We start from the raw sequence: 25221 nt of genomic DNA, 5'->3' as shown, positions 1-25221 counted from the left end.
AGAAGGCGCAAGTTACATTTAACAGGACAGGAATTACGCACATCTTCAGTCGCTCGGTGTAGAACATTTTCTTTGCATAATAGCCATAAAAGACTTTTCCTAAACATGATAAGCCGTTTAATTATAATCATGTTATGGCATTTGCGAAACAAAGCCCAGGCAGGGGAATAGACACTTGTGCGCGAGAAGAAATTTAAAAACGCTACCAGCAAAGCACAACCCACACAGTAATACATACCTAAAGGCAAGACGAAGAAAAAGGGTAGCCAACATACAATGAACATGCCCACAACGATGGCGAGGGTTTTAGCAGCCTTCTTCTCTCTGGAGAACTTCATGAGGCGCACGGAGAGAGAACTTCGGAACGGGTGGTTCTTGTTTTTGGAGCTGGAGCCCGCGTCGTCCGGCGAGCTCCGGCAATGTATCCGCAGAACCACCTCCATGGACTTGTTCCTCTCGCGCTTCACGCCCGCTTCCAAACTTTTGGTTGTCCTGCGGGCCACCACGTACACTCTGAAGTACATGACGAGGATGACCATCAGTGGGAGGTAGAAGGAGAACAGCGAGGAGAACAGGGCATAGCCCGGCTCCTCCGTTATTTTGCAGATGCTCTCATCCGAAGGCGGCGGCTCCTTCCATCCCAGAAGTGGTCCGATTGATATGACCATAGAGGAAACCCAGACCACCACCAGGATCACACCTGCTTTCCTCTCCGTCATGATAGTGGGGTACTTCAGGCAGTATTTCACCCCTATGTACCTGTCTACGGAGATGATGCAAAGACTTAGGATGGATGCGGTACAACACAGTACGTCCACCGCCGCCCAGATGTTGCAGAACACACGGCCGAACACCCAGCATCCAAACACCTCCAGAGAGGCGGAGAAGGGCAGCACGATGATGCTCAGGAGCAGATCGGCGATGGCGAGGTTCACTATGAAGAAGTTCGTGACGGTCTGCAGGTGTTTGTTGCACAAGACGGAGAGAATGACCAAAATGTTCCCAACAATCGCCATAAGGATGAAAACCGCCAGAAAGATTCCCACTCCGATGACTTGGGAGTCGAGTGTGACACCAACGCAAGTCGTGTTGCTGATGTTTTTGGGAAAAGACGCGTTACTGGTTTCAGTGGAGTAAAATACATCATTACTCTCGTTCAGCAAATTAGAATATTTCATTTTGAAACTCCATAAAGAAAACTTTACTGGTCTGGTTCGGTGCAGTTGACGACCCGTCCAACTCCGTTTTCTAACTTGAGAGAAAAACGCGCTCCCATCTTCTGAAATGTCCTCTTGTTTTCAGTCATCCATTATTGATTTCCACTCAAATTTATTTGAGTTTTATCTTCATCAGTTACATTTTGCACGCCGTTAAAACTTTTTCCAGCTACAAATTCTCCTCCAGTGACTAAGGATTTGCTGTCAGTGTTATTTGAGGTAGAGAAATATGTTGCTTAAGCTACAACATTCAGTGCCGATGCACTGCTGGATTTGTCCTTAGTCCACAAGTGGCATCTTCAGCGAGCACTCCAAACTGGATTAGCGCGGACCTCTGTGCGCGAGGTCTCCTCCCAGACAGGAGAATTCAGTGACGCGACGCGCATTTGGTGCAATTCCTGATGTCGCCACAAGAGGGACTTGGATTATTGTACACGCTATATGACAAATCATCGTTTTGACATAAAGGTTTTGCAAGGCTGCGAAAACCTGCTTATTTACTTTCAGAGCAATTTAATAAATGACACATCAAAGGGTTTCTTATCTAAAAAAACGCATCATCGTTCATCTTGAGTGCTGCTTGATTGCTATAGTGTTATTATTATTATTATTATTAATAATAATAATAATAATAATAATAATAATAATAATAATAATAATAATAATAATAATAATAATAATAATAAATAATATATAAATAGATAATCAATACCACATGCCTGGTTAGTCTTACTCAGTTTTATACAAACAAATTAAATGGTTTTATAGTGCTTGAAGAAAGATTTATCCAAATAGTTTGTACAAAAACCTCAAACATCGTTGCACAAGCACTGCGGGGTTAAAACCCACACCCTGAGTAATGGAGAGTGATTTGGAGCAGTTTCCACTGAGGCAGTGCAGCTGCCTCCCAAGGGTCCAGCACGCATACCTCCAGAGCTCAAAGGGACGGGTCTTTACTAGCCACCAGAGACCCCGCCATGATGAGCTAACAACTTTGGGAAATGTGACCGGCATCAGATGGAAGACGCAACACTGCTGGGGGGGAATGTTACTTGTAAATTGTTACTGAATGCAAAACAGTCCTTACAAACACAATGATGGTTACATTTGTGAATTTGCTTATTTCTAGTAATGAATGAGAAGTGTTTTGCAGGTTTCTGCTACTATTGTATAGATGGGGAAATATTTTGTCCTAGAGCTTAATGCTCAAGCATAGCAGCTGTTTCCTAATATGTATAGATGTGCTGTCAACACTGTGGATATTCAAGGTCAGATTTCTCTTTTTTTGTGCTGAAATGTTCTCATTTTCTAAGCTGAATATGTTCAAATGATCCAATGAAACGTCAAAACTGCATAAAATAACTTCACATGCAATTTGACACTGCGATTAAACTTGTGTTAATCACAGCCTGTGGAATCTTGGAATTTTCACCCTGTCCATTGCTACAGCCAGACTAGATCTCTCAGGACCAGCAGACCTATGAACTGAGGAGCGTCTTGCTCTTCACTGACCTGATGTTTGATGTCTGACCCCTTGATCAGACCACATCAACCCGAATCTGCAGCACGTACAGCACAACGTCTTTAACTGGCATCTGCGTGACGACCTTTGCAAGTCAGACGAAAGCCGTCTGGATCGAGCACCAGATTTCTTTGAAACGCCTGCCTGTAGTCCTGCACAGTAAGGCCAGGACAAGTTCCATTCCCCCTCGTGTTCCTGGCTGGTCAGGGGCTCAGTGGTTTATGTTTAGTTTTTATTTGGGGCCATTATGCAATTGTTGGGCTAAAGCAAAAGGGTTTGCCATGAAATTCAGCAGTGGGTGGATTAAGAGAGATTGGTTGATTTTGTACAGATGTTCATGCCTTGGCAATAAGTAGGTAAAGTGCCCAGATCATGAAATTGTGAAGTCAACTTTGAAAGAGCCACTTAACGTCATTAGCTTGAATACCAGAATGCGTTAGAACGGACCACGGCATAAGGCTGAATTATGATTGTTTTCAAACAGGGCCAACAGGCTGTATCCATGACAAGAAAATTAAATACTGTTCACCAGTATGCACAGGCTGTTGACATTACTCGATATCTCCGAAGCTTATCCTGAACTAGTTTGCATTGCATATGCTTTTTGTTTAATTAATGCTGGCAGTCACATTTCAGATTTTTCAGTGATTATTTTCCAGAGCTTAAGACAGATCTGGAAAGAGACACAGACTGTTATTTCCTGAGGAAGCAGCTCAACATCCACTTAAAATGGACTCTTGCACACATTTATGAAATTATTAAAATCAATGTCTGCAGAGTCATTAACTGCTATTTCCACAGAAAAGATGTCTGCAGTTGTCACGTCTACTGTCATTACTGTCGCCTGTTTGAAATGTGTACGGCTCCCTCATAACCACCCAGACCTGGTCCGCCTCTCGGCTGCTGAATCGTGATTGGTTGTTCAAATGTGGCGCAAGTTAAGCCAACTGATGGTTTTACACCTAGAGAATGGGCTGTAATTGGCTCTCAGATCCGTCTGTAAATATGCAGCGTAAAACCCTTTTTTTGTTATATATGATGCATAATGTACTCAAAATCGATCACATAATATGGCGGCAACATTTAGGGCATAACATCCTGTGCACAATATTTTTGCTTGATTTGTACCATTTTATCAAATTTATCAGCACTGACGTGATTGTATGAAATGACTTACGAAGTTTTGACAATTTTTTTTACCCAGAAGATGATCTGATATGACCCATTGGGAATGTAAATTTGGCAATGTTTATCCAAATACAAAATCTTGTAGATGTATATTTGGACAGATCACCTCTGCTCTTCCCCTGTGCAGTGTGCTCAGTCTCTCTGCTGTGCTGCCGGTGTGTCGTTCACTCTCCCGGTGAAGAGGAGGCTCTCGGAAGCGAGCTTTATATATCCTGCGGCGTGTGGAATTATCAGGTGACTGCTCCTGGTGCTGTCGTCCTGTTCTCCACAGTCCTCCAGCCCTCCTGCTGCCCCAGAGACAAAAAAATAAATCCCCCGCATCTCCTTTGATGGATTATGCTCAAGTTCAGATCTCTCGCCCAATCGGTGTGCGGGGCATGTCTGCCGGAAGCACTCGCTGCCTGTCTACGGGCTTTCATCTTACCATCTCTGAGTGGTGTCTTTTTGTTTAGATCTTCACCCCATTAGGGGAGCACTGAGCCTCTGCACACATTCCTGGTGTGCTCCAATAGCCTTGACCCGTTCTAAGCCGGGAGCCATCAGAACGGCTTCCGTTCATAAGGCTAAAATGGCACCTCCGATAGTTTGACCAAATATAACACCGTTCAAGGGCTCATAGTTTTGCCCTTCCTGCCCCTGACGCCCCACTTCAGCCCTTGGCCGCCTTTTGAGTACTGTGATGTCTGCCACCACACTGGTCACAGTATGATGCGGCTATGCGCAGGTCTGACATCACCAAGATAAGCCTCTGGCACCGATAGGGGTCATCATCTCATGCGTTAGTGTCCATTACCTGCTCACAGCTGAGGCGGATTGCTCATGCGTGCCACTTTAGCTCCTGATCCAAGACCAGTTTGGGGATTTTTGTGGTCAGGGTCCAGGCATGCCAGGCTGGTTTTGGGTCAGCACAAAAAGAGCCTCTTCTCCCTAGGGCTATATTTATATATAGCGTTTCACTAATGAGGTGTCCACACCTCACTCAGTCTTTCCACTTGTCTCTCTCTTTATTACTGGCACATTTGCATTTCTAATTTAGCTACTGAATCCCCATGCCTAGGTTGAATGTCTGCATACCAGGTGCACTTGAGTTAGTTTATTCTACAGATTTCACAGTTTGATGGTGTACATGTGCGTGTGCATGACCCCCCCAACACACACACACACACACACACACACACACACACACACACACACACACACACACACACACACACACACACACACACACACAGTCCTTGCTCTGGCATGTGTATTTTTTCCTCTTCTATCCAGGTTTTCTCAGTCTGAATCCATTACCTTGGAGGGTGAGGTGGAAAATACCTGCTGCCTATCAGCTAGGTGATAGAGAATTGGATACTTCACAGGATGTTATTTTAAACCTATGGACTCACATCTTATGGACACAGATATCTCCTGCCATGCGTCTCCTTCTCCTGGAGACCAGCCCTCCCACAGAGTTTACTCCCCGTCTTAATCCAAACCATCTGAGACAACTGCTCGGGGTCTTCAGGCTACTGCATTCTGTGTCAAAATGTGTCTGGACCCTGCAAGAGGATAGCTGTCCAGGAGAATGCATAGAAATTCCACCGTCTTGGAATCTTTGGGCTTTAAACAGAAGTTTTGACTACCTGGTAATTATTTAATAGTATTATTTCTTGGTCTGATTTTGGTCACATACATTGGCAGCCAGACACTGAAGTTAACACATGAGTTCAGGGAGTCACCATAAGAGATTCATGTTGCAGAATGGGTGATGGTCATTGGTATCTACAGTGTGTGACTCTATGCCACAGCTATTAAATACAAGTGATTGATTTCTGATCAGCTTTGCCAAGCAGGACACTAGTTGAAAAGTGTCTTAAGTGAAGCAAACGCTGGTCTCTGATCAGCCTTATTATGCAGCTGAAGAGGTCCCATGGCTGGGTTCTCTGGGCCCGCTGGGTCGTGTCCTCAGAGCCTGCAGCTGGGTCTCGCGGGGGCGGAGGGGAGAAGTGTTAGGGATGCCGCGGTCCACAGGGTCATGCTTTTCACAGATCTCCCCCAGCAGGGGGACATCCGCACCACACAGAGTGAGAGCCTTACCCCCCCGGCAACACACACACACACACACACACACACACACACACACACACACACACACACACACACACACACACACACACTCGCCTGCAAATATGGAAAGCAGGCCTCCAGCTTCAGTGCCCAGACGAGGCCCCAACCAGGCCTCAGCTGAACATGTCGCACCTCAGCAAACACAATGGTGCATGCAAACCCGACATCACCTGTACACACACTTTAAAACACAGAAATGTTTAAGTGTGTGTTTGTGTGATCGTGCATGGTCATATGAACTTCAATACTGACTCCAGTTGGTCAGTAGAAATTTCATGAGTGCTTATTTATTTTTAGTCAGATTCATACCAGATGTCATTCATTGAAAACATTACCTTTGTTGTTTTGTTATAGACACAGAGGCTTAATAAGAGTGGCTGTTCAATCAGGTATTTTGACATAGGGTGAGTAGTTGACTGACCTCTTAAGATGGCAAACAAAACTCTATAAAAGAGAATAGCAACCCCCTGTGTTTTGATTTACAAAAGGTTTTATCTTGCTCTAAGTCATAAGCATCACCTATAACCTCAAGGCAAAGTGCAGACAGATTTCTGTCCCTGTAGATATCAGCATTTAAAAGTGGCCCTTCCTTTTTAATGATTGATCAGGCCCGGTTCTCCTAAAAAGCTCTTTAAAAGAAAGTCTCTTGCCAGAAACATGGTGCAGATAAAAACCATTACCAGTTCAAGGTCTTTGTTTTTGCTTTTATGGATGTGCAAATGACTGCAAATATCACACTAATATCACATTAATGCTAATGCAACTGGTGGAAACAACCTACCTCTGTGTGGGCTTGCACGTAATTGCACTGTTGCATAAGATTCATTCTGTATGATTAGCATACAGTTGCTGGCATTTGTGTGTTCGTGTGTGTGTGTGTGTGTGTGTGTGTGTGTGTGTGTGTGTGTGTGTGTGTGTGTGTGTGTGTGTGTGTGTGTGTGTGACACTGACAATGCCATGCTCAATGCCTTGAGTGCATGTCTAGAGCAGCTGAGCTCTAGAGCCTATGAGTTAGGAATCAGCGTTCATGCTTCAGATAATGCTCAGTGCTTTCACCAGCACCTTCTCACCAGCATCTTCTCATTTAAAGCTCCAGTGAGAGATTCTGCACTCCTCACTGATACATGGACTCCCCGGATCCGGTAGGGCCTTCAGGACGGTGCGTGGCACAGTTGCACGTGCATGTTCTGGGCTTCTTTAGGTTCTTGTTGTGTCGAAACTTCCCCGCTAATGCAGGGAACTTCTGATGCTTTGACATGGTTGCAAAATGTTGCATAAACAATCTTAGTTAAATATTTATGTAGTTTGCTCTTAATCCCATGCCATATTTTCTGTGTTTCTTCAGTGCTGTAGTGATTTAAGATTGTGTTGGAAAATCTGGTTTTTGTGGTCCAAAAGGCTCATTTTTGCAAGTGCGTCAAAGAACAAAATAAGTGTTCAAAACTTTATTTTAGCTCCACTCTCAAATAATTATTAAGGGGAGCCACATGTGGAAATATTCCAAATCCACGTGTTACGGTATTGGTTACTTGACATTTATAGAAAAACAACAATAATTTCTTGCATTTTGGAAACCATTACTTATTCAGTTCCCTTGGCTATCATTATGAATATGATCCATTTCTGAAAATTTCCCATAAACCAAGTTCACGTCAGTAGTGGGATTGCATGACAAACAAGTGAAACATGAGATTACTTAGCAAAATCAGACAGCTTGAGTGTGTTTATTCAGTCCCACAGACTTGAATGCAGAGGGATCACATCCATATCTCCAGGGTGAAAAATCTGAGTAACATTTCCTTGTGCCCCAAAGAGATGTCTGTGGTTGTTTTGTAATATTATTGTTTTGTTTTCATTTCTATATTGTTGGCTCGATAATGGCCACATTAATTTCTTTGCAGCCACTGTATACTATATATCTATCTATCCTGATCTTCCACTTGGGAAAGTTAAGTACAAACAAATGTTTGCCTTGAAACATTTTGTAAAGCTTCCTCTCTGCTTTCTTAACCCTTTTGAACCCAATAATAAAGGCTTTGGATTTCACACTGTTTTTTTTATGCCAGAAATATTTCCATCATGAGGCTGTGCTATTTGAATGCTTCATTTGATCAGAGTGGTCTTGGTATTTTATTCTCACACCTTCGTGGTTTAGGGTGGGAGGGGGTACTTCTTACAATGTGTGTCATTTGTACAAAAATGTTTCTCATGTTGATATGTTCTGTGTGCATTCAAAACTAGCAAAAATAGCACCTGGTTTAGATGCCTTGCAAGATAACTGTAAAGGAGGAAAGTAGCAAGAGGGATGTGAAGTTGTGTAGGCCTAGGTACATTAATCGGGGCACGACCCGTGTAACACCGCACAAACACGCAGGGGAACAGGACAGGAAATGCACATTTGTGTATTCATCCAGTGACCTCACTGCCATGCCCATAAGAGCATGAACGGGAGTGATGAAAAAAGAGGAAACGGAGAATGATGGTTTGTGAACGATAGTGATGATGAGTGATTTTGTGATTGTGAAACTGACAGGGCCCCCCCCCCTTTCTCTGGGGCACCCCAGTTGTTGCTCAGCAGAGACTCTGTAAGAGCCAGATGTTGTGATGCATAATGCCTGTTTGCTGTTTTCTGAGTGTCTCTTGTGTCTCTTAACATCTCAAGTCAAGGGGTGACAGCTACATCAAGAACAATTCATGCTAAAGTCAGAATTGTCCTCATAATTTAAAAATGTTTTTTGAACTTTCACTCATGCCAGATAAGGTGGTTGACAGCAGAGCAGGGAAATAACCTCAGCTGTACAGAGACAATTGGTTGAGGTTTATTGTGATTGAGAAAGATGTATGTGTTGCTTGTTTACTGGGAATCTGTCCAACTCAGAAACATCTTAGAGAAACACAAATATCGCTACCCATAATGGCGCACACAAAATAACAGTGCAAAAATTCACTGCAGTATTCGTATCTGATAGTTAAAGAAACAGCAAAATTTTCAGAAAAAAAAACTACAAACTCATGTAGGTTGGATGTCATTCTTCATTCTTACCAAACAGAGTAAGCAAAGCACCAAACAAACCAAAAATGCCTGATATTCATACATGTCCACTTTTGGACCGCTGTCATCACTGATCTCTGTAGAGTCTGAGTCTAAGATTCTGGGAAAGAAAGACTACAAAGGTGGAGACATTTTGTGCTTCATGATGTGAGCTGTTTGGCACACAAGTGACTTCATGTTTGTGTGTGTGTGTGTGTGTGTGAATAGTCGGTCTTGGTGTCCACAGATCCTTATCCACTAATCCCCACTTCAGTTTTAGCGTGCAGACTAAAAGGGACAGTGACCAAGAGAGTGAGCATGATGGAAAGAAAGTGTTTGTGTGTGTGTGTGTGTGTGTGTGTGTGTGTGTGTGTGTGTGTGTGTGTGTGTGTGTGAGAGAGAGAGAGGGAGAGAGAAGGAGGTTGAGACACGGTGAGAGTGAGATGGTGTGAAAGAGAGAGAGTGGGTGTGTGTTAATTTTTTTAATGTTTAGTAAAAAGTGCAGCTCTTTTCCAGAGATGTTGATAAGTTGATGGAATGCATTAATTTATGTGCTGTTTGTGGTTATAGTGATCACTACATTCAGTTACAAAACATTTGGTCTTTTTAATCAAAAAGGTATTTGTTCGTTCGAAGAATTTACCCCCTTTCCGCCTCTCCAACTGCAATAGTTTCTTCATTGTAGCCTGAAAATCTCGTGAGGCCGTTCCATAGATAACCTCTCTCACGTTTACCCTACAGGTCATGAATGTGAAGGTTCTACATCAAAACATGAAGGACGCACTACAGCAGGTCTGCCTTATCAGAAGAGGACTCCTCTCTGACTCCCCCTCTGACTCCTCTCTGACTCCCCCTCTTTTGTGCATGATGGTACTGCATGCAATGACACAGAATTGTGATTTCAACACCTAAACATTCAGGAGGTCACGGTTCCGAAACTCCACAACCTCTCCCTGACTCAGGAACAGCCACTTTCAGCATCTTCAGCTGGGTCAGTATGAGAAATATTCCTAGCAGGTGTCAAGCCCTGCTGGCAGAAATGTTGACTTATTTTGCAGCCCTGCTTGATGCAATGTTGAAAGCACATAGGTGAGGTGTAATTTTGAAAAACCGTGCCTTGTTCTAGCTGCTGATGTGCGTCAGTGGGGTGTGCGGTAGTCAAGTATATACAGTGGCTGTCTTGGCTTACTTTCTAGGACGGGGAGATAATGGAGAGGACTATAGCATGATGCATCATGGGAGTTTGTGGAGTATTGAGCTTTAGGGTCCTTAAGCTTTGGTAGTTGTCAACATAAGTGAATTAGTGTCATGTGTTGTCATAAAACAGATGGGACAGGCACACACCCATCCATTCACTCCACACACACACACACACACACACACACACACACACACACACACACACACTCTGATGCTCACGTCCTGTACTTGACACTGAGTGTAAATCCCCCCTGACTGAAGTCCAGAACACAAGTTTACTGGCCGTCCTCCCCCGGGGACAGCTCCACTCGTCCCCTCTCCTGTCCCCCTGGAGTCCGTCCGGATGCCTGGGCCGCCCGTTCTCACGCTGCGCACGGTGGTGTCCTGTAGCGGCACGGACAAGTGTACTCTCTCTGGCCAGGCGCCTTGTCTCGAGAGCCGGGGCCAGGTACAGCGGCCGCCATCGTGTGGTTCTGGGCTTGCTCATAATTACATCTTCAGCACAAGTGTGAAAACGGTCAGAAGAGTGTTGCATGTCATATATGTTGTTTATTTTAGCTAAATGTGAAATGTGCCTGAGAGAGCTCTGATTTTATAAACAGAACATGTGTTTCCCTCTTGGAGATCCATGCATGGTGGTGGCAAGAAACTGAACAATTAAACACATTTGCATATTGTCTGCCAAGAGATTATTTCGCATATGCCAGATTGAATGCCTGACTAATAAGGCAGTGTAGCCTAGGTCTATTCAGAACGCAGTTCATTTTTGAGCACGCTTCATTTTTGCTTAAATCAAAATGGATTCTTTTCTGTATATTCCAGTTTTGATGTAGCTACTTAATATTCATTTTATTTCCATACTTTAAATGCGTCATGGATTTCCCCCTCTGTGGGATCGCAATTCCCATGAAGCCTGCGCCACTTGGTTTTGCTTTGCTGTTGGTTTCTGTTCCATTGCGGTCTCCCCGCCCCTGCCTGTCCTCACCTGTGTCTACTTGTCCCCCGTGAGCCCATGTACATGTACATCTCGTCCCCTTGTGCTTGTGCGTTCTTACTCGCTATCCTTGCTCTGTGGCTGAGAGTCCTGCTGCTCTGTGTTCATCTTTTCCAGAGTTCTGCTGCTCTAGTCTTGTTGAGCTCAGACCGTTATTGCGATCGTGAACTGTTGGACTACCTCCAATCACTTCCCATGGGATATGGGAACTGAACAAGGTAGGACTTATAATTACAGACACCTGCCTTGAATCTGCTTGCCAGAACATGCTGACCTTATTGTCATTTTAAATAAAATGGATAGTGCCTTAAAAATGAGGTAAGCGGGGAAAACCTTGAGCAGGAAATCTGTCTGAGTGCTATTTTTAGGAACTCAAGGTGAGTGATGTCTCTTACCACAGTCTCTCTGGCCACATCTCTCCCCATTGACTGTGCATCAGTTCAGTGATGCAATAACGCTAATGGACTGCAGGCAAACTCCATGTCCAATGTGGAGTGTGCGTGCAGGTCTACAAGAGCACATGAAAAACATGCAGATGGCCGGGGAAATTGATTTTGTTGTGGGTATGGTGGGAGGGGGCGGAGTTATTAAAAGCTACCATAAAAAAATAGGCAATTCGGCACCGGTAACATCAGTATTCCCGTCCACCGCTGCTTTGATTAAACGTTGGAAGGAGAAGACGGCTTCTGACAGAGCGTCTCAGATTGGAAGTGAAGCATGCCTGACCTAGCTAATGTTTCAATTGCTCCATTTACACACACTAACTTGGGAAGCGTTTTACACTGATTTCACCAGCACCTTAACCCTTATTTGCAAGGTTAAAAGAAGTTGATGTTGCATGAAATGTAGTCCTTAGGCCAGTCTTACTGCTTTCTTAACGGGGGGGAGGAGTAAAGTCAGTATGTAGTAAATAGGTTAAGCATTAAATTGTGCGTCTGAATGTAAATCTGATTAATCAGAGCACCAATAATGTGTTAGTTTGACTGTTCTTGGATAAAGATGCTGCGTGAAGGTACTGCATGAGCCTTGTACCACTATATCAGGTTATGGACACTCAAATTGGTGGTGCTCCCCTCAAACACACACACACACACACACACACACCCAATATGTGTGTCCTTCCAGATTCCCACACACCTGTAATAAGGGGAATGGAGGCTACATTTACCTGAGTAGTGTTTACACCATCCTGAATCGATAGGTTTACTAACAGTTATTTCTGAGATGCGAACTGGGAGTGTAAGGGAACTCTGACACCATTAACTCCATGACACGCATCATCTATCACTGAAACGTCTTACCAGGAGCCAGGTGTAATCTTTAGTCGGAGCCAGACGCAGGTCACAGACACGCTCAAATTGTTTTTGTAACTCAAATCCACACTCTGATGCACAGTAAATTCATACTGTAACGTGGTGCATTTCAGTAACTCGGCAGACATTACAGTCGTGCTGTCTGTAATAGTTCTGCTCAGTTCGTCCCGCAGCACACTGATGGAGACATGTACAGGTTCCATTTGACTGAAGACTGCCCCACTTTATCTCTCTGCTCTGGTATTTGCAAACACAGTTGTAAAGATTCCCCCCCCCGCCTCATACCTTAATGCACTGGAGCATCAGCAAATTAAAAGGGCCCTTCTGTGAGTGTGTACGTCCACCTGTAAGAGGTAGTCTCCAGATGGCAGATACAACGGTGAGTGAGAGAGAAGGGAGTTGGCTACACTGTTTGAACTGTTGTATAAGTAGTAATTTTTTTTACAGTCCATTGTTTGTGGTGTGTGTCTGTGTGTGTGTTTGGGGGGGGGGGGGTAGGTTATGATGATGTGGGGGAAGAGGGGGGAGTGCGTGAGAGAAGATGAGTTTGAGAATTTGTGAATCAGTACACGTAGTGTCTGAGTCTCCCCACATCCCTGGCCATAGCAGTGTAGTTCCACTTCTTTGACTTTAACCACCTGTTATGCAATGTACTGTAAATCTCAGTAGACAAACTTGGACAGCCCTTGGATTGTGATGATTGTGAGTCCAGTTACCTTTGTATTTTTGGCTCTTGACAAACATCTTTTAGTACATACGATAATAATAATGCAGATTTGCAGCTCTACACACAGCTAATAAAAGTGGCTTAACCTCTTTGCACCAGTTCAAATAGTAATGGGAAGTTTTACAAATGCTTTTTTAAAAGCCAAGTGAACTATGCTGGAACTATGTTGCACTATATATTTAAATCCATCAGTAAAAAACTTTATTTGTCCTCAAGAGTCGATTACATCGGTAGACAGTTTTCCATTAATCATATTAACCACAGAGAACCACTCAGGAAAGACGAAATGTCCCTCAGCACATGAATTTGCTTTCTCATAGTTTGCTCAGTCCTCTGCCACCATACCACAGTGTACTCCGCTGACCACTGCGGTGGTCCTTTGTAGCGAGGGGCGTGACCTCCCTCCATTTCTGAGGCAATTACTTTATAATTATTTACAACAGCCAGATTTCAACTAATGGCTGTTAATGCACCATCTTGCATGAAATTGAGAGATTTGAAAATACCGGAGGACGGCCCAAAATGGGTTCTTTGTTTCGCTCGGCCCAAGAAGGGCCCATGCAGATTGGGGGTTAAAAACCCCTGAGTGCAACATCTGTCCTTTGTTCTCAGGCAATGCAGCTTGCTTTCCCCTGCTTGTCCCTCCCATACGCCATTAGCTGCACAAACTTTTGAAGCAGCATCTGTTTGCTGCTTTTTGTCTTATGATAAATGTTCCTAGCAAACCTTTGGTTCATTTCTATGGTGGACATTTCTTCCAGCTCTGAGCAGCTCTGAACTGGACTGTGATGTGTAGTAAACAAACACAAGAGCAAACCATGAGTCCTGCTGTTTCAGCAAGTATAAAGTATGGTTGTCCACGTCCAAGACTGGAGGATTAGAATCTGTGTTTTTTCCCCCATTCAGGAGGAGCATATGATCTTGCTTATGAGGCATAGAGAGTGGAGGAGTTATCAGAGTGTCATTGAGCTTACAATGTTATGATCACTTATGATCTGTGGGGGATCTTTCAGAGGGCTGCGTGTGTGTGGCCAGCACTAAGGTACAGAGGAAGTGGTGAGGAGGGGGGGGGGGGGGGGGGGGGGGGGTGTCTGTGAGGATGCTTTATAACACTCCAGGCTACAGAATTAGATGACTTGTTGTTGTTAATCAGTACACATAAAAACAAAAATATGCACAAGGGATCTCATTTCGGCTGGTGCAGACTTGGGAGCAGCTTTTCGAAAATAAAGGAAACGTAAATTGAGCTGAAGGTTGGCACAATTCCAAGTGTATCATAAGTCTTGGATCTGGTTATATTTATAGTGTACACATGTAAACGCACACCTAATGGTTTCTTTGGATATCAAGATACAGCGATGACAGTGGATGCTGTACAAGGATACGTGTTGATCTGTTCTGTGGGACTTGGTGAGGGAGGAGCACTGTGTAGTGAACGTGCCCCGCGTGTGCTGATGAATATCAAACAACACTAAGCTTACCTCACCATGCGTTCCCTGGGTTCATGCCACCTCAGTCCTGCCAAACAGGCAAATGAGTCACTTAGAGTCCGCCGCCTCTGAAGTGCATAATGATTTTCCAATTAGATGAAAACTGATGACACCACTAGCGCTGGCCTTTCACTAAGCGTTAATCAAGGTCACGGCTGACTCGGGCACCAGCACGACTAGATCGGCATTACATTCGAAGGAAATGCGATGCTGAGTGATGTAGGCCACAACAAATATCTACTCGGCATCTCCTAAATGGAACGGAGACTTTAGTGTAGTCTGGGGCGTTCGGTATCGGTTATTGTGTGGTTGCTGATTTATAGCTGTTCTGTAGCTATTTCAAATGAATCGTCACAAAATAGACAAGAAGAGAGCAATAAACCATGTTAAAGTGTACTGCCTAGCAACACCTGGGGTGTTTATGGACCCCAGCACTAAACACATCTTATCGTTAAGAGTAGGCTGAATTGATGTGTATATATAGTTTGCACTAAGTAGCCATGTTTTGCATACTAATAAAGACTTGGTAGCTTGATCAAGTGCAAAGATGATATCTTTCTTACATGAAACCATTTTAGAGCATTGACCACTCGTTACAATATGGAAGACATTTAAACTGTTGAAACATATAATTTATCATAGACAAATAATCTTAGTTGGTCAGCATCTTGGGCAGATTATGACCTTGCATTTGCTTCCTGTACTGTTGATTCTTCAGAGCATTGTGTATAAGCCCAGATAGTTGGCAAATAAGGCCATACCTGCCATTTCCTGCACCTGACCACTCGGTTGGAACCTCTCAAGGAAATGTCCATTGCATCTCCGCTGCACGCTGACTTATGGCCCACATTGAGTTATTTATAAATACTTTGGCCCCAACAAATTGCGCCAAGGCTGTAGTTCAACCTTGAACCTTAGGGGTCCAAAGCTTTTCATTTTGCTGCACTCAGCCTGCAGCTCAAAGAAAGATGCTCTGATCCTGGCCGCCGGCTCTACTGGGCTATACCTCCGTGCTATGAGAAACCCGCTCTGTTGCCTCAACCCCTCTCTGTGAGGCTCTGTATCAGGTTGGTGCACTCAATCCGTTTTTGTTAAAGCACAGCGAGAAATGGAGAGAAATCGAGGTCCGTTTGCTCCATGCAGTTCCCTGTGTGCTCGTGGCCCACATCAATCACATTTTTCATTCTGGAACAAGGAGTTATGCAGTCACAGCTTACATGTCCTCCCAACAGTAAATGCACCTCCCTCTCTGGTTTAAACTGCCGTGTGGATGATCGCTCAAACCGGACAGACATCTCCGGACGTCTCATTCAGAAGCTCCGTTCAGCTATCGTTTCTCTACTGTCGGGCAGAGATTTGCAGCGTCTCCCTGTCTTCCTCGTCCGTGGCGGACTCCATTACAGCCTGGAGAGCCTTCACTCAGGCGAACTCCGTAATCTGCTCCTTATAATGCTTTAGTTGGAGTTACGCACCTGGCTGATGCCTTGCCAAAATCAGAAACAGTCATTGCTGTAGCTTTGACAGAGAGCGGATGATTAATACGAGAGCCACTTTTGAGTCCCAGTTCTTAAAGAAAGTACCTTGTTCTCAGTGCTGTGCAAAAGCCCCTTTTTTCCATTTTAATAAGCTCGCATGGAATGATTCCACGGTGCCATTTTGGGTCACACAGACGCGTGACGGGTGATGCAGCTGTGCGTCATGTTATTAGAAAGTACTGTCACGTCACCAATTCAATTAAAGTTAATGGTGGTGTGATGGACATTTAAAGATACAGGATCCACCCGGAGTCTGTGCCCTCTTAAGGAACACCTTTCATCAGGGCACAGCTACATATTGGAGGTTTAAAAATGAGCAGGATGAAGAGAGTAAAAGCGGTGATCAGATGGACAAAAGCAGATGGACAAAAACCCAGATGGGTTTCACATTAAGTTTAATTAATGTTGGACGTTTTGTATTTTATGTTAATCGTGGACATAGAATCCAGAACGTTGTCCTTAATTCCAGCTTTGACTGAATCCTAAAAGATAGGAATGCAAAGGTATTTTTTGGACAATGGATTGCTGTTGACAATGAAACTTAACATTAAGATCTGGATTTAAATACTGCATTCATATAGTCCCCTGTGAATAGTACAAAGAAAGCTTTTCAGTGTGAACAATAAAACCAGCCTAATCACCCATTGCAATCTGGTAAACATGTCTTTGTAGCCTCATAAATCATTCAAACGTACTTGTAGCGTCGAGATGAATTTGGCATAGAGCCAGAGGTATTCATGAAACAACAGCAGGCTTATAGTGACAAATATAGGTGACTCCGTTTCATGTTTCTGCCTGTATTCATACTTTGTTCGTTTTTTTTCTTCTTAAGTTTCTAAACTTTTGATCAATGCAAATGAGGTTTTGTGAAGTGAGTGAGTGTCGGATGTGTTGATGCTTCCTCTTCTGCTGCTTTGACCTACGGATGCTCTGATGTGGAGGTGATCGACACCACAGTCTCAATCAGTACTGCTAATTAGATTTGCAGACATCAGAAAGCCAATCGGCTGAAGCGCCTACAGCACACAGCCCCACGCGCACACACATGCACACAGACTTGCGAGTGCGTGCACACACACACACACACACACACAACACGACTTCCGAAGAGGGAGAACAATCACAAAGGAGATTGAGTACATGATTACTGTGGTATTTTTGCCACTTGCATGAAGCCTGCTCTTCAAGCCTGTGTTCAATATCGGCCATTTTAAGCTCCAAGACCCTCCTACTCCGACAGGTGGTAGCATGCATAGACCTTGACAGAATCAGTGCTATACACCAAATAATTTAATAAATTTCACTGCCTACCTAGCAGCTGGGAATTATACAATTTACGCATTTTGTTATTGAATAACGAGTATGTTCCATACTCCTTTCTTTAATTCCCTTTTTCAACCTTTATCTCATTGGCCCGAGTCCCTTTTTGATGGTCATGTCTGCTTTATGGGTGGTAGTCTGGTCTTGGTCCATGGGTGCCAGTCCACTGTGTCTAATTAAGAGGATGCATCAGATGGGTTATGCAGTCATGCCCTTCTTTGACCAACATCATTCCCTTGACTTCTTCCAGTTGCTTGTTGTTGAAACGCTGGTTGGTTGCCAAACAGCTCCAAAGGCAGGAATGGATAGCTGAGTGAGCTTGTGGGGCCAGTGCCCAAGGGCTTCGAACCACAAGAACCGAGAGAACTCAAACAACACTGCATGTTAAAACTTGGATCCTTATGTACAAATCATTAAATCAATACGTTGAAAAAGTAACCTCTAAGGTAGGAAAGTAATGGCTTATTTATTTATTTCTGCATTGATATGTCGAATGATGGTTAATGCAGGTTTGGGCAGAGTGGTCATATTTGTGTTTACCATATGTGGACCTTTGGCTTTTAGTGCTTCCTTAATCCAATAGATGCTTGTACCTGGGAATCTCCCAAGACATTGATCCGTTCCTGCCGGCACAGAGCTTGAAATGTCTGCAGAGAGTCTACCCGAGGGGCCAAGTGGTGCTTGATACTTTTTAATCCTTTAATTACTTGACTGCCACCTTTTAAAGTGGAGTTTGCCACCACCTGCTCATGTAGAGTGCTTTAATCAAGAATTCGATTACCAGTGTAGTGTTTGCGCCATTTATGGATTACTAGAGCTGATGGGGACAAAGCTTTTAACCAGACCGGATACGCTTGCGTATGAAGTGGTAAACATGAACATATTTCATTGACAGCGAATATTGCATGTAAATGTCAACATAGCCCTTATTCATTTACGCATAAATGCTAAACTTTAGTGCCAACACTTGTCATCACACTCATCACACACGCATGCATACTCTCTCTCTCTCTGTCTGTGGTGAGCCGAGCCGTTAAGACAATGTGTGCAAATGTAGCACATTTGATTCATAGACATCATCTTCGCTTCATTAAATCAGGCTAAATTTAAAATTAACTTTCCCCTTCCAAACTATTAGGGAGAGAGGGTGAAAACGTAATTTGACTATCCTGTTCACTCTGGGCTAAAGGAATGGAGTTTTCCTAGCCCTCTGCACACAATTAGACACATTTATCTGCGATCTGTCTGCTTTGATGAACCATTAACGTGGTAACACAGCCTAACACCATTAATCGATCATTACACACTCACAAGCACGTATGGCTTACGACCATGCACATTTTTTATCAAGTAATCATCAAAATTATTATCAAATTTTTTTGTAAGTTACTAATGATCATCTTTCGTCTGCCTCTAGAATTGTAATTAAATCCTGACAGCGGTTTATTTATTGAATAAAAAGCTGGGCTGCAGTTTACGGAGTAAGAAATTCCGCCAACAGATGCCCAGTGATTTTGAACCTACAAGTTGACAGGAAGCCTTTGAATATGTGCGCTTGTGAATCTGTGTGTGTGTATCAGCGACGGCAGACAGCAAAGGTCACCGCAGTCTGGGTCTGTAAAGAGGCATAAATACCAAAGCGAGATGGCATCAGAGTACCGGGCATTACTGCTGACAGCGTCGTCATTTTATGGCATTTTTTAGGATGCTGCTGCTTTTGTGTATTGTTGAAAGCGTAGGTTAGCGCAGTAATACATTCTTATATTTCTGTAATTCAAGCCGTTCGGTTGGTCTTCCATATTAGTAAGCTTTATTTTAAGCTTTATATAGCAGAGGATAATTAATATAGCTACAATACTGTAGCGTCGGTCCGCTGAGGGACGGCGCTATTTCCCATGAGCCCCTGCGGCTCCGGTATTGTTCCTGTTATGTGTAATGTTTGTGCATGTATTTATTGGTTATGTGTTTGATTGTGTGTGTTATGTAGTTTAAGTCACCCTGTATTAGTTTAAGTAGTTATACATTGTGTGAGTCTACCTGCCATGTGTGTGTGATGTTACTGTACTGATGACCTGCCCTCATGTTTCATGTGTTGTTGAGTCTGTTCTGCGTGTTCACGTCTCCAAGCGTGATTACGTTGCCAAGGCGATTTAAATAAAGGTGCTTATATTGCAAAATGGATCGCTTTCTGACTCCTCCCTCCTACACCACGCCACAATACCATAAGTTGTTAAAATCCGGCTGCAAGGTGGTGGTGATTTAGAGGGGAGGAAAGGTAGTCTTACAGAGGTACTAACATTTTAATATACTACTTTTATACTTTTTTTGTCCGATTCGATTGAAATTAATACATTTACTGTTAACAAACTGCGCTCATGCAACAGCAAACATGATTATATACTTGGTAAAATCACTTAAATGCAGTGTTGCGAATTACGCCGTTAAAAATAACGGCGTTAGGTAGCAGCGTCATTTTGTCAGTAACGAGATAATATAATTAATTACTTTTCCTGTCATTACAACGCCGTTGACGTTACTGGTCATTAAAAGTGGTGCGTTACTATATATTGATATACTAACTGTAATGCGAGCGGACCGCTGCCCAGGCTAGTGAGGAGTAACAGATCTCGATAGGTCACAGTTCTCGGTGTAACACCTGTTTAACTTAACAAGTCAGTAAGCCATTGGCTAAGGCAGCGTTATGGTAGCCAATCAGAACCAGTGTTTTTACATGTGCGCCGAAGCACACCGGTGACACAAGACACAAACGGAGAAGAGGCAGTAATGGCGAGTCAGGAGCAAGCAGAAGAAAAATTTGCATTTTCAAGGTGGCGATATAAACATTATTTAAGAGAAGTTCCTGAATGTCTACCAGACTGGGTATTTGATTTATTTAATTAAGAATAGAGGTTTTATTGTTAAGTTTACTTCTGTTGTGAACAAACCAGTTGTCTCAGGTTGAGAGAATTTAATTTAATTTGATAGATGTAAATGCACTTTATGTAGTATAATTGTTTACTTTTGCTTTTTTTTTTTTTTTACAAAGATTTGGAATTTTAAAGGATTTTATCCTGCACTGGTCTGTTGATGTGCAATAAATATCAAAAGTTGTAAACACCACACAACTTACGTTCCACCCCGAAATTTTCTGACGCCCCCTCACTGTATATGTTCTGGCGCCTGCCCTGTAAACACCTTTCTGATCTACTCATTTCAACTGACTGTGAAAATTGCTTTTTCAAAAAAATCCTTATTCATTAGCATATACTTTTTAATTAGCATATACTTGCATACTTTTTTTTTACTGTAATGCAAATAGTTACTTTCCCTGGTAATGAGTTACGTTTATTATAGAGTAATTCAGTTACTAACTCAGTTACTTTTTTGAACAAGTAATGAGTAACTATAACTAATTACTTTTTTAAAGTAACGTTCCCAACACTGCTTAAATGTGGTAGCACACCTGTTGTCCTTCATTTAAAATAAAGCCAATACTAAAGATTGTCTTCAGTTTATTGGGCAATATTTTTAAGTCAAATGTCTGCTCATGTGAAAACCATTTCTCCACTGACATACATTTGGGGATATATAATTTATTAAATACATTATTGTAAATATTTTAAATGCCAACATAGATGTCAAATAAAACCGATTTTAATGCAAACACGAGGAGAAATGGCTGATGGAAGGCAGTGTGTGGTATGATGCTGGCTAAACATCCAGATGTCGGTCAGCCAAGGTCAGAGGTCAGTCTCTCGGCCCAACCCTACAGTATGGTCCTCATTTCAATGTGCCCCAGTCATTGATGACATCTACAAGTCTTATTATTTACATTTTTTGTTTGTGTGGTTGCTTTTGTCTGTGAGCCTTTATCATTTGTTAAGATTTCGCTGTAACTGCTACAGAGTTGTTATTGATATTATTACTCCTGAACCAATCTGTACGAAATGAAGCACAAGTCCCTTTCCCAGCATTTTACATAAAGGAATATTAGAATTTTGGACCAGTTGTGGATGTGATTGCATTAGATGGAGAGGTTGGCAACATTATTCTCCTTTAGACAGAAGTGATTCATATTCCTGGAAGGCGGAGATCTATCATTGTGACTCTTGTTGTGGTGTTTCAAATCTGTCAAATGGCAACTTTAATAAATCAGAGGAGACTGGCTGCTAAAAGCTAAATAGCTATGCATTTGGAAGTAAGTGGGTTCTGAAATGGCTTCTAAATGCATAACACGTAGCACACACAACTGCATGTTGCACAATATGCAGTCTTTAGTATTATCGTAAATAAGTAAATTGCTGGGTGCCTATACCACAGACCACATTACTATTAGTGAATATATCAGTGGTTATGAGCACTCTCTGGACGGCTGCTGTGTGTATGCTGTTATTATTTGTAACATGATAGTCAGTCCATTAATCAATTAATCGTTTGGATGTATTAAGCTCGACAGCATATTTAAATGATTTTATAGTCCTTTCATTTGTTTGGTCAGAAAAACGTTGTTGGACATAATCTACAATCTAAGCCTTCATCACATTTGGCTTTTTCTTGTGTACATTGTTGGCAACAAAGTACATAAGTAGGTCAGTAGTGTGTGTGAGCCTTCTGAAATAGGCAGCAGAGACTGCTGCTGGTAAATGGTAGTGTGGGAGAGAGAGTTGTTAACATGCATGGCCAGTCCTGCTGGACGTGATGAAACTTCATTTTCTCCAAACTACTAGACAGCTTAGTTTGAATATTATGTTCTCTCTTTTTTTGTTTGTTTATTTGGGGGTGTGGATGTATTTGTGTGTGTCAGAGAGAGAGAGAGAGAGAGAGAGAGAGAGAGAGACGGACAGAAATATTTGTGCCAGGATAACTTTGTAGAACCTTTTTTTCATCAATGCTAAAATGGCTTTGTTGACTTGAAAGTTATTTTAGAAAAAGTACACAAACAAACAAAATTAAAGATGTGTGTGACAGTGCGGACTTTAATTAGCATTTCTGGAATAGAGCTTACAGACCAGTTATCTTGCAAGACTGCTTTAAGTCATGTTCCTGGTAGATGCAGCTCTAATGTGCGAAGCGTTTGGAAGCTGAGATCACCATTGTCCATGTATCATCTGGGGCCAGCAGGGAGAACATCTCCTTCAAAATCTCCCCTTGAAGAAGCACTCGGCAATGGGGGGAAGGAATAAAAGTCCCAGCACGGCTCATCGTTTGCCCTGCTCTGGACCACGTGCAGTTCATCGTCTCCTCCTGCTTGCGGTTAGGGCTCGCTGACAGCTGCAGACAGGAGCTGGGTGTAGGCTGTATGTTTTGTGGCTGTCACCAACTTCTATCTGGGGTCATCCCCCCCCCCACACACACACACACATACACACTCAGACCTCTCTGGTGTGGGGTAGTCCACCTTGCTGCCCTGTTATCATGTCCATATTGTGCGGTGCACTTGGGACACGGCTGGTTCAAACAGACATGTGGGAAGGGGAAAAATTTCTAGTGTCATATCAGCAAGTGGTGGGGACAACATGAATGGAGAGGAGAGAGAATGTGCAGGTCAAAAGAGATCGAGTAACTGTGGACGTGCAGGAATCTGGGAAGTGGAGAAGCATTTGTGACACCAATATGCCTCCGCGTACTGCCAAAAGAAGGAAGAGTGATCTGATTCTGTCATGGGGAAAGATGCGGTCTGGTCCAATGAACTCTCAGCTTGTAGCTGACCCACACAAAAAAAAGCCCAAACTCTTTTTGGCTTATGCATTGGCCACTTAGCGTTGATGTAGTGAATCTGTCTGAACTCTTCCCTTTTATTATAATGGTCAACTTTTTCATATGATCTTCAAAGGTTATTTTGCTATTGCATGAAACTGTGACATTCAGCGTATTTTAGATTGTAATTTAGGTTGTCTGTCTGTTCATCAATCAGAGGTGACATGTTGTAATATAGAGGGGGTTTATGTGATCACCACCATAAAATGGAACAACAGTGTTCACACCAGGGTCACTTATTGATCTGTGTGTCAATTGAGAGCTTAATCATGGCTCAGATGTGGTTAATTGCGTTGACCCAGACACATCATAACTGAACACCCACCCATGACTTAGTTTCACTGAGACAGGCTTTAGAATGACAATGAAGTAACCACCTATGTGAGGCTGATCGATTGATTTAACAAACAAATTGGTTAAAAGCATTTAGGAAAACATATGTGGTTGAATCTGCATAGTGTTTAACTGATCGATAAATTTAACTTGGACTAAAATTAAATCACATTTATTGTGCTCAAATAGAATACATTACATTCTCAGTGCTACTGTTCTGTAGTATGAAGCTAAATGTCATGTGGCAGTCCAGGGGAGTTGAGGGTGGGATGACTCACCTATTGGAGTGGGGGGGGGGGGGGGGGGGGCACAAATCTAGTGGTCCCATCCACCAGCCTGCATCTCTCGCTCAAGAGAAGGTCTCGATGTGCTTGTGCACTTAGTTGTACTTTTCAGATGCTTCACTCTGAGCGTGGCTGATTTGGCGTCTGTGTTTTGCTGTCATTCTTTTTTCAAGGTGATGCTCTTAGAGACTTGGAGAGAGCCTTTCATGTTCTTAGAAGATGAACTTGTGTTGGGCAGGGTGTGTGTGTGTGTGTGTGTGTGTGTGTGTGTGTGTGTGTGTGTGTGTGTGTGTGTGTGTGTGTGTGCGTGTGCGTGTGTGTGTGTGCGTGTGCGTGTGCGCACGCATGCATGGTGTGGAATTGCTCGTTCATACCAGTGTGTGAGCAGGTTTGATTCCAGGTTATTGTTTTCTTAGTGTTTTGTAATGTTTGTTCTCATGATTTTAGAAACTATTTTTAGCAAACTGGTTAATACATCATCTGGACTGGGAATAAATAGAATTCCCACCTTGATTTCTAAATAGTTTTGACAGGTGGCTCAGGATCTGAGTTTAATGAAAACCTGGGACAGTATAATAACAAGACCAATAAAATGGGAACCTTTTTGGTTGTTGTCTGCAATGGGGTTTCGTAGGAACTTCTAGAGTTAACTTTACTGCTTTTACTCTGTGGAGATATTTTTCTATTATGAATGTTTTGCCATTCTCAGCTAAACAGCACATCCAAACCTCTGTTTCGTTGCCCAAGCTAAATGTGGTGCATAATTGTTTAAACATGTAACAATTAACATTGTTTAATTTACTTAGCTTTGCAAAAAATGAGACTACATCTGAGTAATTGAGTAACTGCAACAATAAATCAGATGTTTTGAAATGGATTGACATGCAACAGAGCCATAAAATGTCAATTTATTTACATATTAAGTGACAATATAATTAAGAGCTTCATTCATTGAAGTAGACTGTGCTTTCATTTGACCAGCATCACATGCTTTGAAATGTTTTCTTTATGGACCACGGAACATTTGCACTCAGACTGGTGTATTTTATGGTAGTATCTGAAGTAAAAAAAAGGCTTTATTGCATAATTTGCCTGCACTTAAACCTCGGATGCTAAAGAGCTAAAGCTAAAGAGTGCATGGTGATTGCATTCACAGAAACCCTGCCTTCGCCGTGTCCAAGCCATGCAGATCCCATAT

At 42.8% G+C, this 25221-nt stretch overlaps 2 protein-coding genes across 3 annotated transcripts in view; one reads left to right on the top strand and one right to left on the bottom strand.

Annotated features, from left to right (window-relative positions):
* Positions 1-1538, bottom strand: part of adra1d (adrenoceptor alpha 1D) — a 10259-nt gene extending 8721 nt beyond the window's left edge. Inside the window, exon 1 of the mRNA XM_077015570.1 lies at positions 239-1538. Within this exon, the coding sequence (XP_076871685.1) occupies positions 239-1178 (940 nt within the window). The 5' untranslated portion in view covers positions 1179-1538. The remainder of the gene's footprint in view (positions 1-238) is intronic.
* The window catches only part of ctnna2 (catenin (cadherin-associated protein), alpha 2), a 334212-nt gene that overhangs the window by 9433 nt on the left and 299558 nt on the right, over positions 1-25221 (top strand). For both annotated transcript variants that reach the window (XM_077015531.1, XM_077015540.1), the window contains exons 3-5: positions 9812-9862; positions 9991-10061; positions 11382-11482. In XM_077015531.1, coding sequence (XP_076871646.1) covers positions 11467-11482 — 16 coding nt within the window. In that variant the 5' untranslated portion in view covers positions 9812-9862; positions 9991-10061; positions 11382-11466. The remainder of the gene's footprint in view (positions 1-9811; positions 9863-9990; positions 10062-11381; positions 11483-25221) is intronic.

The sequence above is a fragment of the Brachyhypopomus gauderio genome, chromosome 1, assembly GCF_052324685.1.
Source record: "Brachyhypopomus gauderio isolate BG-103 chromosome 1, BGAUD_0.2, whole genome shotgun sequence".
In the NCBI taxonomy this organism is placed as follows: Eukaryota; Metazoa; Chordata; class Actinopteri; order Gymnotiformes; family Hypopomidae; genus Brachyhypopomus; species Brachyhypopomus gauderio.
Note: the sequence above shows the minus strand (reverse complement) of the source record. Positions and strands in the feature narration are given on the sequence as shown.